The sequence below is a fragment of the Bombina bombina genome, chromosome 1 (genome assembly GCF_027579735.1).
Source record: "Bombina bombina isolate aBomBom1 chromosome 1, aBomBom1.pri, whole genome shotgun sequence".
Classification (NCBI taxonomy): domain Eukaryota; kingdom Metazoa; phylum Chordata; class Amphibia; order Anura; family Bombinatoridae; genus Bombina; species Bombina bombina.
The window spans coordinates 179,360,045-179,373,329 of NC_069499.1; the positions used below are offsets into that span (position 1 = coordinate 179,360,045).

General features: G+C 42.5%; 1 protein-coding gene across 9 annotated transcripts in view; it reads left to right on the top strand.

Moving 5' to 3' along the window:
* The first annotated feature begins 707 nt into the window (after window positions 1-707).
* RALGAPA1 (Ral GTPase activating protein catalytic subunit alpha 1) overlaps window positions 708-13,285 on the top strand; it is a 1,007,748-nt gene continuing 995,170 nt past the window's right edge. For all 9 annotated transcript variants that reach the window (XM_053697738.1, XM_053697739.1, XM_053697743.1 and 6 more), the window contains exon 1: window positions 708-1,012. In XM_053697738.1, the coding sequence (XP_053553713.1) occupies window positions 718-1,012 (295 nt within the window). In that variant the 5' untranslated portion in view covers window positions 708-717. The remainder of the gene's footprint in view (window positions 1,013-13,285) is intronic.

Here is a 13,285-nt window from a genome sequence, read left to right on the forward strand (position 1 = left end):
AGTTATAACTTTTACTAGACACATTTTTGCCAATACATGTATATTGCAAATATGTTTCTGTTTAAAGATGCCATTCATCTATGTGCATTTAATTTTTAACCGGAATATCCCACACAATACACAGCACCTCCAGCTCTCTGAGGTTGAATTATGGTACACACACACCAGCATACTCCTCATTGCATATGTGTGTATGTCAGTGAAAAACATTATTAACTTTTACTAGCAGCATTTTTTTAATGAAAGTATGTTGAAAATGTTTCTTTTTAAAATGTAAATGCACCCATGCACTTTTCAGTTTACCTTTTTATAACCTTAACACTGACTATACTGTCCCTTTAAGCATGTGTTTTTAATAACAGATTTTGTAAAATCAATTAGTATCTCCTATGAGTGTCACGCTCCATACAAAAACATAGCGCCTCTGCTCTAAAGTGTATAACGAATTATAAACAATATAATTATTTACACCAGAATGTCCCTTTTACCATGTAAATCACGTTTTATGACAAGTGTTATAAAAAATACACTCTTCTACTGCCCTTTTAAAATACTTTATTCTTTGAGCAAGTTATCAAGAAGACCTCGCCTCCTTGCGGACACTTGTACAACCGCAGCCTGATACATAGGTGGTTGCAGCAGTAAGTGGTAAACGGTGAATAGCTCGGCAGTCGATTGTTTTGTTATGCTAGAAACTGAAGGGGGCGGCCATGTTGAATGTGTTGGTCTAGGCTGCTGCTGCTGTCAGAGTGGGGAGACCCGCACCCCGCCCATCAGATCCCAAGTACCAGTCACCCCGAGCTCTCACACTGCAGCACTGTGTATTGTCCGGTGTGGTGGAGGAACGCTCTCTCCTTCCCCGTGGGTGAGCCGGGAGCGCCCTCCTCCTCCCTGCTCCGGTTCGGGATGTTCTCTAAAAAAACTCATGGGGATGTGAAGAAATCAACGCAGAAAGTGCTGGACCCTAAAAAGGATGTGCTGACACGACTAAAGCACCTGAGGATTGTTATAGGTAAGATGGACGTTACGGAAGGATGTATTGCAATGTGTTACTGATGTTACTGATGTGTGTACAGAAAACAGCATGAAGTAATGGGAGATAGGGAGAGCCTTCCTTAGTGGTAGGTAATGACAAATGATATCTGTAAGATGCACGCACACACACACTTATAAGGCAAGATGAAGATATGACAAGTCATGCAAGATGCATGGTGAGAAGTGAGGCAAGATGCAGACACACTGGTGAGAAGTGACACAAGATGCAGACACACTGGTGAGAAGTGACACAAGATGCAGACACACACTGGTGAGAAGTGACACAAGATGCAGACACACTGGTGAGAAGTGACACAAGATGCAGACACACTGGTGAGAAGTGACACAAGATGCAGACACACACTGGTGAGAAGTGACACAAGATGCAGACACACACTGGTGAGAAGTGACACAAGATGCAGACACACACTGGTGAGAAGTGACACAAGATGCAGACACACACTGGTGAGAAGTGACACAAGATGCAGACACACACTGGTGAGAAGTGACACAAGATGCAGACACACACTGGTGAGAAGTGACACAAGATGCAGACACACTGATGAGAAGTGACACAAGATGCAGACACACACTGGTGAGAAGTGACACAAGATGCAGACACACACTGGTGAGAAGTGACACAAGATGCAGACACACACTGGTGAGAAGTGACACAAGATGCAGACACACACTGGTGAGAAGTGACACAAGATGCAGATACACACTGGTGAGAAGTGACACAAGATGCAGACACACACTGGTGAGAAGTGACACAAGATGCAGACACACACTGGTGAGAAGTGACACAAGATGCAGACACACACTGGTGAGAAGTGACACAAGATGCAGAGACACACTGGTGAGAAGTGACACAAGATGCAGACACACACTGGTGAGAAGTGACACAAGATGCAGACACACACTGGTGAGAAGTGACACAAGATGCAGAGACACACTGGTGAGAAGTGACACAAGATGCAGACACACACTGGTGAGAAGTGACACAAGATGCAGACACACACTGGTGAGAAGTGACACAAGATGCAGACACACACTGGTGAGAAGTGACACAAGATGCAGACACACACTGGTGAGAAGTGACACAAGATGCAGACACACACTGGTGAGAAGTGACACAAGATGCAGACACACACTGGTGAGAAGTGACACAAGATGCAGACACACACTGGTGAGAAGTGACACAAGATGCAGACACACACTGGTGAGAAGTGAGGCAAGATGCAGACACACACTGGTGAGAAGTGAGGCAAGATGCAGACACACACTGGTGAGAAGTAAGGCAAGATGCAGAGACACACTGGTGAGAAGTAAGGCAAGATGCAGACACACACTGGTGAGAAGTGACACAAGATGCAGACACACACTGGTGAGAAGTGACACAAGATGCAGACACACACTGGTGAGAAGTGACACAAGATGCAGAGACACACTGGTGAGAAGTGACACAAGATGCAGACACACTGGTGAGAAGTGACACAAGATGCAGACACACACTGGTGAGAAGTGACACAAGATGCAGAGACACACTGGTGAGAAGTGACACAAGATGCAGAGACACACTGGTGAGAAGTGACACAAGATGCAGAGACTCACTGGTGAGAAGTGACACAAGATGCAGACACACTGGTGAGAAGTGACACAAGATGCAGAGACACACTGGTGAGAAGTGACACAAGATGCAGACACACACTGGTGAGAAGTGACACAAGATGCAGACACACACTGGTGAGAAGTGACACAAGATGCAGACACACACTGGTGAGAAGTGACACAAGATGCAGACACACACTGGTGAGAAGTGACACAAGATGCAGACACACACTGGTGAGAAGTGACACAAGATGCAGACACACACTGGTGAGAAGTGACACAAGATGCAGACACACACTGGTGAGAAGTGAGGCAAGATGCAGAGACACACTGGTGAGAAGTGACACAAGATGCAGACACACACTGGTGAGAAGTGACACAAGATGCAGACACACACTGGTGAGAAGTGACACAAGATGCAGACACACACTGGTGAGAAGTGACACAAGATGCAGACACACTGGTGAGAAGTGACACAAGATGCAGACACACTGGTGAGAAGTGACACAAGATGCAGACACACACTGGTGAGAAATGACACAAGATGCAGACACACACTGGTGAGAAGTGAGGCAAGATGCAGACACACACTGGTGAGAAGTGACACAAGATGCAGACACACACTGGTGAGAAGTGAGGCAAGATGCAGACACACACTGGTGAGAAGTGACACAAGATGCAGACACACACTGGGGAGAAGTGAGGCAAGATGCAGACACACACTGGTGAGAAGTGACACAAGATGCAGACACACACTGGGGAGAAGTGACACAAGATGCAGACACACACTGGGGAGAAGTGACACAAGATGCAGATACACACTGGTGAGAAGTGACACAAGATGCAGAGACTCACTGGTGAGAAGTGACACAAGATGCAGACACACACTGGTGAGAAGTGACACAAGATGCAGACACACACTGGTGAGAAGTGACACAAGATGCAGACACACACTGGTGAGAAGTGACACAAGATGCAGACACACACTGGTGAGAAGTGACACAAGATGCAGAGACTCACTGGTGAGAAGTGACACAAGATGCAGACACCCACTGGGGAGACGTGAGGCAAGATGCAGAGACACCCACTGGGGAGACGTGAGGCAAGATGCAGAGGCACCCACTGGGGAGACGTGAGGCAAGATGCAGAGGCACCCACTGGGGAGACGTGAGGCAAGATGCAGAGGCACCCCACTGGTGAGACGTGAGGCAAGATGCAGAGGCACCCACTGGTGAGACGTGAGGCAAGATGCAGAGGCACCCACTGGTGAGACGTGAGGCAAGATGCAGAGGCACCCACTGGTGAGACGTGAGGCAAGATGCAGAGGCACCCACTGGTGAGACGTGAGGCAAGATGCAGAGGCACCCACTGGTGAGACGTGAGGCAAGATGCAGAGGCACCCACTGGTGAGACGTGAGGCAAGATGCAGAGGCACCCACTGGTGAGACGTGAGGCAAGATGCAGAGGCACCCACTGGTGAGAACGTGAGGCAAGATGCAGAGGCACCCACTGGTGAGACGTGAGGCAAGATGCAGAGGCACCCACTGGTGAGACGTGAGGCAAGATGCAGAGGCACCCACTGGTGAGACGTGAGGCAAGATGCAGAGGCACCCACTGGTGAGACGTGAGGCAAGATGCAGAGACATGGTTACCTTGGATGAGAGCAGTTAAATTAACCATGTTTACTAATTAGCTGATTATTTTACCTGTGCTCCAGTTCCGATATCCTCAGAATGTGTCCTGAGGACAGGTATGAAAATCAGCACTCTAGGGTATACATACTGGTGACACAGATACACTTACTGATAAGTGTACCCACAGACGAACACTCTAATGGAAAGTGATGCAAAGTGCACCCTCAGACAAACTCTACCACGGGAAGTGATCTAAAGTGTACCTTAAAAGTCAAACACACTCTGATGGAAATGGATGCAAAGTGTAACCACAAACAAACACACTCTGTCTGTGGGTACACTATACATCACTTCCCGTCAAACACACTGACGGGAAGTGATGTATAGTGTACCCACAGACAAACGCACTCTGCTGGGACATGATGCAAAGTGTACCCACAGACAAACAAACAAACACAGGAAGTGATGTGTAGTGCACCCACAGACAAACAAAAAAACAAACACAGGAGGTGATGTGTAATGTACTCACACACACACTGGTGATAGAATATATTCCTTTAAATGTCCCTTCAATTTGTATAGTTTGGAGAATAGAATGGAGAATTTCAGCCACCGGCGTAACTACACCTCAATGGACCTCAGGGCAAAGGCTGTAGCGGGGCCCCCATTTCAATAGCACCCTTTCTGACGGTTTGCAGTTAACATAGGCTGAGTCAGCGATGACATAGCAGCAAGAGGGAGGGCTTCTCTGCGGTACTGTCATCCTTCCCACTTGGTTAGTCTACACCACAGAATATGCACTGGTGGCATATATTTCTGTACAACATTGCCCTTCAGTTATATGAAGGGATTTAATAACATTCAGGAAGAACGTTTTTTTTTTCTTTTCACATATAGAATAATACTATGACTAGACATGATTTAAAATGGACAGTAAATGTTTTGAATTATGTTACAGCCTTTTTGCTTTAAAAATTAGCTGAAAATACCTAATTTGACATTTAAACATATACTTACCTCTCTAAGCGAAGCCATTCTCTTCGCGGCAGTTTTTTTTTTTTTTTAACTAGAGGGTCAAGGGCTCAATGCCTAATCGCTGAAGAGGAAGGCTTTGCTTAAAGAGGTAATTATACGTCTAGGTGCCAAAGTAGGTATTTTTGCTAATTTTAAAAAGAAAATTGCTAACTTTGTTACATAATTCTGCACATGAAACCCACAATTGTTATTTCATGATTCAGATATAGAATACATTTTTCCAATTTACTTCTATTATCGAATTTACTTAATTCTCTTGGTACCTTTTGTTAAATAACATACCTAGGTATGCTCATGAGCTGGAACCTAGCTGCTGATTGGTGGTTGCACACATATGCCTCTTGTTAGAAACATAGATTTTGATGGCAGAAAACAAGGATAGTCCCAGCAAGTCTCCCCGATATTTCCTAAAAGCATAAAATTATCTAGTTTGAAGGATTGCCTTATCTATAGCAACATACGTTTCTGACTTTCCAATATGTTTAGCTAGCTCCCATTAGTGCCTTCAACAAAGGATACAAAGAAAATTAAACTAAATTGAATAGAAGTTAATTGAAAGTTGTTTAAAGTGATTGTAAGCTTTCGTATTTAAAGGTACATTCCGGTCAAAATTTAAATGCATATAGATGAATTAAATCTTTGAATAGAAACATATTTGCAATATACATGTATTGGCAAAAATGCTTCTAGTAAAAGTTATCACTGTTTTTTTTTAGTGCTAGCATTTTTCTCTGCACGTGCATGTGAAGCATAGTTAGATATTCTCAGTGCACCAACATTTTAAATACTGCAGCTGCTCAGAGCACCAGTGGGGCTTTATCAGCAATTAACAAATTGAGTAATTACCAGATGGTAAAAGCACCTTAGGCTCTCTGAGCAAGTGCTGTGTTTAAAATACTGGTGCACGGTGCATACTTAAAGGGACACTGAACTCAAATATTTTCTTTCGTGATTCAGATAGAGCATGCAACTTTCTAATTTACTCCTATTATCAAATGTTCTTCATTCTCTTGGTATCTTTATTTGAAAAACAAGAATGTAAGTTTAGATGCTGGCACATTTTTGGTGAACAACCTGGGTTGTTCTTGCTGATTGGTGGATAAATTCACCCATCAATAAACAAGTGCTGTCCATGGTACTGAACCAAAAATTGTCTGGCTCCTTAGCTTAGATGCCTTCTTTTTCAAATAAAGATAGCAAGAGAACGAAGAAAAATTGACAATAGGAATAAATTAGAAAGTTGCTTAAATTTGCATGCTCTATCTAAATCACAAAATATTTATTTTGGGTTCAGTGTCCCTTTAAATACACATTTGAAACAGCTATAACTTTTATTACATGTATATTACAAAATGCTTCTATTTAAAACTGAAATGCACCTATGTGGATTCCAATTTTGGCTGGATTGTCCCGTTGACTGAACAGTATATAGAATTATTCTTCAAAACAGGGGCACTTTCATTGATGGAATTTTATAAAGAGGCATTTTGTAAAATATATACCATCTAGTGATTTATTTTAGCTGTGCAATCACGAATCAGGCTTCATCAATGGTTGCATGCCCCACGAGCTGGACGCCATGTGGGTCACGCAATGATTGGATGAAGCCGGATTCGTCATTGCACAGCTAAATAAAGTATTAGATGAGGGTGGAGAAATGGCACAATGTTTACCATCACTAGATGGTAAATATTTTACAAATAAAGCATCTTAATGAAATTTCATATATTAAAGTTCCCCTGTCTTGAAGAATAATTGTATACACTGTTCAGTTCTACAAGAAAGCGTACAATCACTTTAAAATTGTATGCTCTATCTAAATCATGAAAAAAAAAAGATTGGGTTTATGTCTCTTTAAGTTGGGGAGTAGTAGGTTCAAGAGTAAATTGGTTTACTGTTTGTTGAGGACAAGTAAGTGAGTGCAAGAATACCTGGTATATTTATAAAGTCTACTTTTTCTTATCTCCCATCAACATCTATGCTCGTTATAACTCGTGAATAATTGATTTATGGGGGAGTTTGTTAGAGAATATTTTGCAGAAGAAACATTTTAAAAAGAAAAACAAACAAACTTTGAACTACAACAAATATTTATCTAATTAAATTTGTTTGATCTTCTGACAATATTTTCAAATGAAACCACAAATTTCCAATGGAGAACATTGGTTTAGTAAACGTTATTGACATTTAATGAGTCTTGGCTATCCACAAAGAAATGTATTTCTCTCGCTGTTATGATTTTAAACTTTTTCTTTTTTTCTTTTTGTGTATCTAAAAAAATGGATACGTCTAAATTTTAGTTTTCTGTTAATCCAAGATCTTATTTTTATAAAGACAATAAATACAAAGGGACAGGGAGGAATGAACTATCCACTGCTGGGACTTGGTTAAATTCATCTGGGGAGCCAAATGGCAAGAAGCAAATAAATGTGTGTAGCAGCCAGTCGTCAGCTATCTCCCAGTAGTTCACTTCTGCAGGTGTACCTCACTTAACTATATGTTTAACCCTTTTAGAGGGTTTAAACACATAAATCATACTGTTACACTGTTGCTTGCATTTTTTTTTGTTGCATATTTATGTCCCTTTAAATACTATCCTTTTTTACTTTTAAAGGGACATTAAATGCTAAATACATTTTATAAGCATACTATGGAGGTTATTCCCCTCCTCATCTAATGTTGACATCTACCTATCACTACATTCCAGTGCTGACTTGTTTGCACACGTGCAGCAACTCTCCTTCAGATACCTGCAGTGTAACCTAGTTCCATAGAGACAGATGTATTAAACTGCGTGCAGACAAGGTTCCTAACTTGAGAACTTGTCCGGACCGCTTTTTGGCATACGGACAGGGGGCCTTCCGCTACACGTTACTGTGTACCATTACACGCACTTAAAGGGACACACTAGACAAAATTAAGCTTTAATGATTCAGATAGAGCATGCAATTTTAAACAACTTAACAATTTACTTACCAATTTATGATAAACAAAATGTGCGCAGTCTTTTTATATTTACGCTTTTTGAGTCACAAGCTCCTACTGAGCATGTGCAAGGATTCACAGAATATACATATATGCATTTGTGATTGGCTGATGGCTGTGACATGATACAGGAGAAGTGAAAGTAGACATGTATAGGCGCATATAAGGTATTTGTATATATTTAAAGGGACATTGTACTGTAAAATCCAAATAGTGCCAAGGGTTAAAGGGACACTGAACCCAAATTTTTTCTTTCGAGATTCAGATAGAGCATGACATTTTAAGCAACTTTCTAATTTACTCCTATTATCAAATTTTCTTCATTCTCTTGGTATCTTTATTTGAAATGCAAGAATGTAAGTTTAGATGCCGGCCCATTTTTGGTGAACAACCTGGGTTGTTCTTGCCGATTGGTGGATACATTCATCCATCAATAAAAAAAGTACTGTCCAGAGTTCTGAACTAATAAAAAAGCTTAGATGCCTTTGTTTTCAATAAAGATAGCAAGAGAACGAAGAAAAATTGATAATAGGAGTAAATTAGAAAGTTGCTTAAAATCGCATGCTCTATCTGAATCACGAAAGAAAAAATTTGGGTTCAGTGTCCCTTTAAGTCAGAAAGCTCTAGGTGAGGATGCTACATGAGAGTGAGAGAGATTGAAGCTATTCCTTATCCTGTGACACATTTAAAAAACAAAACAAAAAAACAAACCTCAAAAAATGCAAAACCAACCAGGAGGGCTGTAAGGAATACATAGGGGGGGGACTAAAAATAAAGGACTGAATCTTTTTTGAAAGGTAAGACTCGTGCTACATAATTTTGCATGTACTGTATAATTTATATAAAATATATATAATTTTTTTCTCCAACATTGGTGTGTCCGGTCCACGGTGTCATCCATTACTTGTGGGATATTCTCCTCCCCCACAGGGAAAGGCAAGGAGAGCACACAGCAAGAGCTGTCCATATAGTCCCTCCCAGGCTCCGCCCCCCAGTCATTCTCCTTGCCGCTCTGAACAAGTAGCATCTCCTCAGGGATGGTGAGGAGTTTTGTGGTGTTTAGTTGTAGTTTTTTATTCTTCTATCAAGAGTTTGTTATTTTAAAATAGTGCTGGTATGTACTATTTACTCTGAAACAGAAAGAGATGAAGATTTCTGTTTGTGAGAGGATTATGATTTTAGCAGCAGTTACTAAAATCGTTTGCTGTTTCCACATAGGACTGTTGAGATGAGATAACTTCAGTTGGGGGGAACAGTTTGCAGACTTTTCTGCTCAAGGTATGACTAGCCATTTTTCTAACAAGACTGTGTAATGCTGGAAGGCTGTCATTTTCCCCTCAAGGCGATCGGTAAGCCATTTTCTTAGTCTCAAACAGAATAAAGGGCTTAATATGGGCTATAAAACTGGTAGACACTTTTAGGGGCTAAATTGATTGCTTTATTTAAGTATTATATGCAGTTTGAAGTTGTATTTCACACTTTTATAACATTTCGGAACGTTTTTAGCACCAGGCACTTGTTAAGACACCTTCCAGTCAGGAAGGGCCTTTCTCTGTAGTAGGCAGAGCCTCATTTTCGCGCCATTACTGTGCAGTTAATTTTGAGTTCAGTACATGCAGCTGCATGTGTGAGGGTCTGGAATCCACTAAAAACGTTCCTAGAAGGCTTCATTTGGTATCATATACCCCCCTGGGATTGGTGAAGTTGCAGCAAAGGCTGTGGCTGGGACTGTAAGGGGGTTAAAATTAAAAACGGCTCCGGTTTCCACATTTTAAGGGTTAACAGCTTGAAAATTGGGGTGCAATACTTTGAATGTATTAAGACACTGTGGTGAAAATTTGGTAAAGATTGGATAATTCCTTCCTAGTTTTTCACATATTCAGTAATAAAGTGTGCCCTGTTTAACATTTAAAGAGACAGTAACAGTTTTGTTTTAAAACGGTTTTTTGTGCTTTATTAACCAGTTTAAGCCTGTTTAACATGTCTGTACCTTCAGATAGATCATGTTCTGTATGTATGGTAGCCAATGTGGTTCCCCCTTCAAATATAGTGTGATAATTGTGCCATAGCGTCCAAACAAAGTAAGGACAGTACTGTCACAAATTGTAAAGTTGCCCAGGATGATTCCTCAGATGAAGGAAGTAGACATAGTTCTACATCATCTCCTTCTGTGTCTATACCAGTTATGCCCGCGCAGGCGACCCCTAGTACTTCTAGCGCGCCAATGCTTGTTACTATACAGTAATTGACGGCAGTAATGGATAACTCCATAGCTAATATTTTATCCAAAATGCCAGCATTTCAGAGAAAGCGCGATTGCTCTGTTTTAAACACTAGAGCAGGAGGGCGCTGATGATCATTTTTCTGTCATACCCTCACACCAATCTGAAGTGGCAGTGAGGGAGGGTTTGTCAGATGAGGAAATTTCTGATACAGGAAGAATTTCTCAGCAGGCAGAACCTGATGTTGTGACATTTAAATTTAAATTAGAGCATCTCCGCGCATTACTTAAGAAGGTGCTATCTACTCTGGATGATTGTGACAATCTGGTCAACCCAGAAAAATTGTGCAAGATGGACAGTTCCTTGAGGTCCCGGTGCACCCTGATGCTTTTCCGATACCTAAACGGGTGGCGGACATAGTGAATAAGGAGTGGGAGAAGCCAGGCATACCTTTTGTCCCTCCTCCTATATTTAAGAAATTGTTCCCTATGGTCGACCCCAGGAAGGACACATGGCAAACAGTCCCTAAGGTCGAGGGGGAGTTTTCTACTCTAGCCAAGCGCACAACCTTTCCTATTGAGGACAATTGTGCTTTCAAAGATCCTATGGATAAAAAATTGGAGGGTTTGCTTAAAAAGATTTTTGTACAGCAAGGTTACCTCCTTCAACCTATTTCGTGCATTATTCCTGTCACTACAGCGGCATGGTTCTGGTTCGAGGAACTGGAAAAGTCACTCAGTAGGGAGACTCCGTATGAGGAAGTCATGGATAGAATTTACGCACTTAAGTTAGCTAATTCCTTTATTTTAGACGCCGCTTTGCAGTTAGCGAGGTTAGCGGCAAAAAATTCAGGGTTTACAATTGTGGCGCGCAGAGCGCTCTGGCTAAGAATAAGTCCAATTTTCGTTCCTTTCGCAATTTCAGGAACGGACCGGCTTCCAACTCGGCAGCCTCTAGACAAGAGGGTAACGCTTCCCAGACTAAACCAGCTTGGAAATCAATGCAAGGCTGGAACAAGGGTAAACAGGCCAAGAAGCCTGCTGCTGCTGCTACCAAGACAGCATGAAGAGGTAGCCCCCGATCCGGAACCAGATCTAGTAGGGGGCAGACTCTCTCTCTTTGCTCAGGCTTGGGCAAGAGATGTTCAGGATCCCTGGGCACTAGAAATAGTCTCTCAGGGTTATCTTCTAGAATTCAAGGAACTACCCCCAAGGGGAAGGTTCCACATGTCTCACTTATCTTCAAACCAAGTAAAGAGACAGGCATTCTTACATTGTGTAGAAGACCTGTTAAAGATGGGAGTGATACACCCAGTTCCAACTGTGGAACAAGGTCAGGGGTTTTACTCAAATCTGTTTGTAGTTCCCAAAAAAAGAGGGAACTTTCAGACCAATTCTGGATTTAAAAATTCTAAACAAATTTCTCAGAGTGCCATCGTTCAAAATGGAAACTATTCGAACGATTTTACCTACAATCCAGGAGGGTCAATTTATGACTACCGTGGATCTAAAGGATGCGTATCTGCATATTCCTATCCACAAAGATCATCATCAGTTCCTAAGGTTCGCCTTTCTGGATGTGGCTCTCCCATTCGGACTAGCCACTGATCCAAGGATTTTCACAAAGGTGCTCGGGTCCCTTCTAGCGGTTCTAAGACCCAGGGGCATTGCAGTGGCACCTTACTTGGACGACATCCTAATTCAAGCGTCGTCTCTTTCAAAGACAAAGGCTCACACAGACATTGTTCTAGCCTTTCTCAGATCTCACGGGTGGTAGGTGAACATAGAAAAAAGTTCCCCGTCTCCGTCAACAAGAGTCCCTTTCTTGGGAACAATAATAGATTCTTTAGAAATGAAGATTTTCCTGACAGATGTCAGAGAGTCAAAGCTTCTAAACTCTTTTCAAGTTCTTCACTCTGTTCTACGGCCTTCCATAGCTCAGTGCATGGAAGTAGTAGGGTTGATGGTTGCAGCAATGGACATAGTTCCTTTTGCGCGAATTCATCTAAGACCATTAAAACTGTGCATGCTCAAACAGTGGAATGGGGACTATACAGACTTGTCTCCAGTGATTCAAGTAGATCAGAAGACCAGAGACTCACTCCCGTTGGTGGCTGACCCAGGATCACCTGTCCCAGGGAATGAGCTTCCGCAGACCAGAGTGGGTCATTGTCACGACCGATGCCAGTCTATTAGGCTGGGGCGCGGTCTGGGATTCCCTGAAAGCTCAGGGTCTATGGTCTCGGGAAGAGTCTCTTCTACGATAAACATTCTGGAACTGAGAGCGATATTCAATGCTCTCCGGGCTTGGCCTCAACTAGTGAAGGCCGGATTCATAAGATTCCAATCAGACAACATGACGACTGTTGCTTACTTCAACCATCAGGGGGGAACAAGGAGTTCCTGGCTGATGAGAGAGGTGACCAAGATCATCAAATGGGCGGAGGATCACTCCTGCCACCTGTCTGCGATCCACATCCCAGGAGTGGAAAACTGGGAGGCGGATTATCTGAGTCGTCAGACCTTTCATCCGGGGGAGTGGGAACTCCACCCGAGGTGTTTGCCCAGTTGACCCAATTATGGGGCATTGCAGACATGGATCTGATGGCGTCTCGTCAGAACTTCAAGGTTCCTTGCTACGGGTCCAGATCCAGGGATCCCAAGGCGACTCTAGTGGATGCATTAGTGGCGCCTTGGACTTTCAACCTAGCTTATGCGTTTCCACCGTTCCCTCTCATTCCCAGGCTGGAAAGCCAGGATCAAA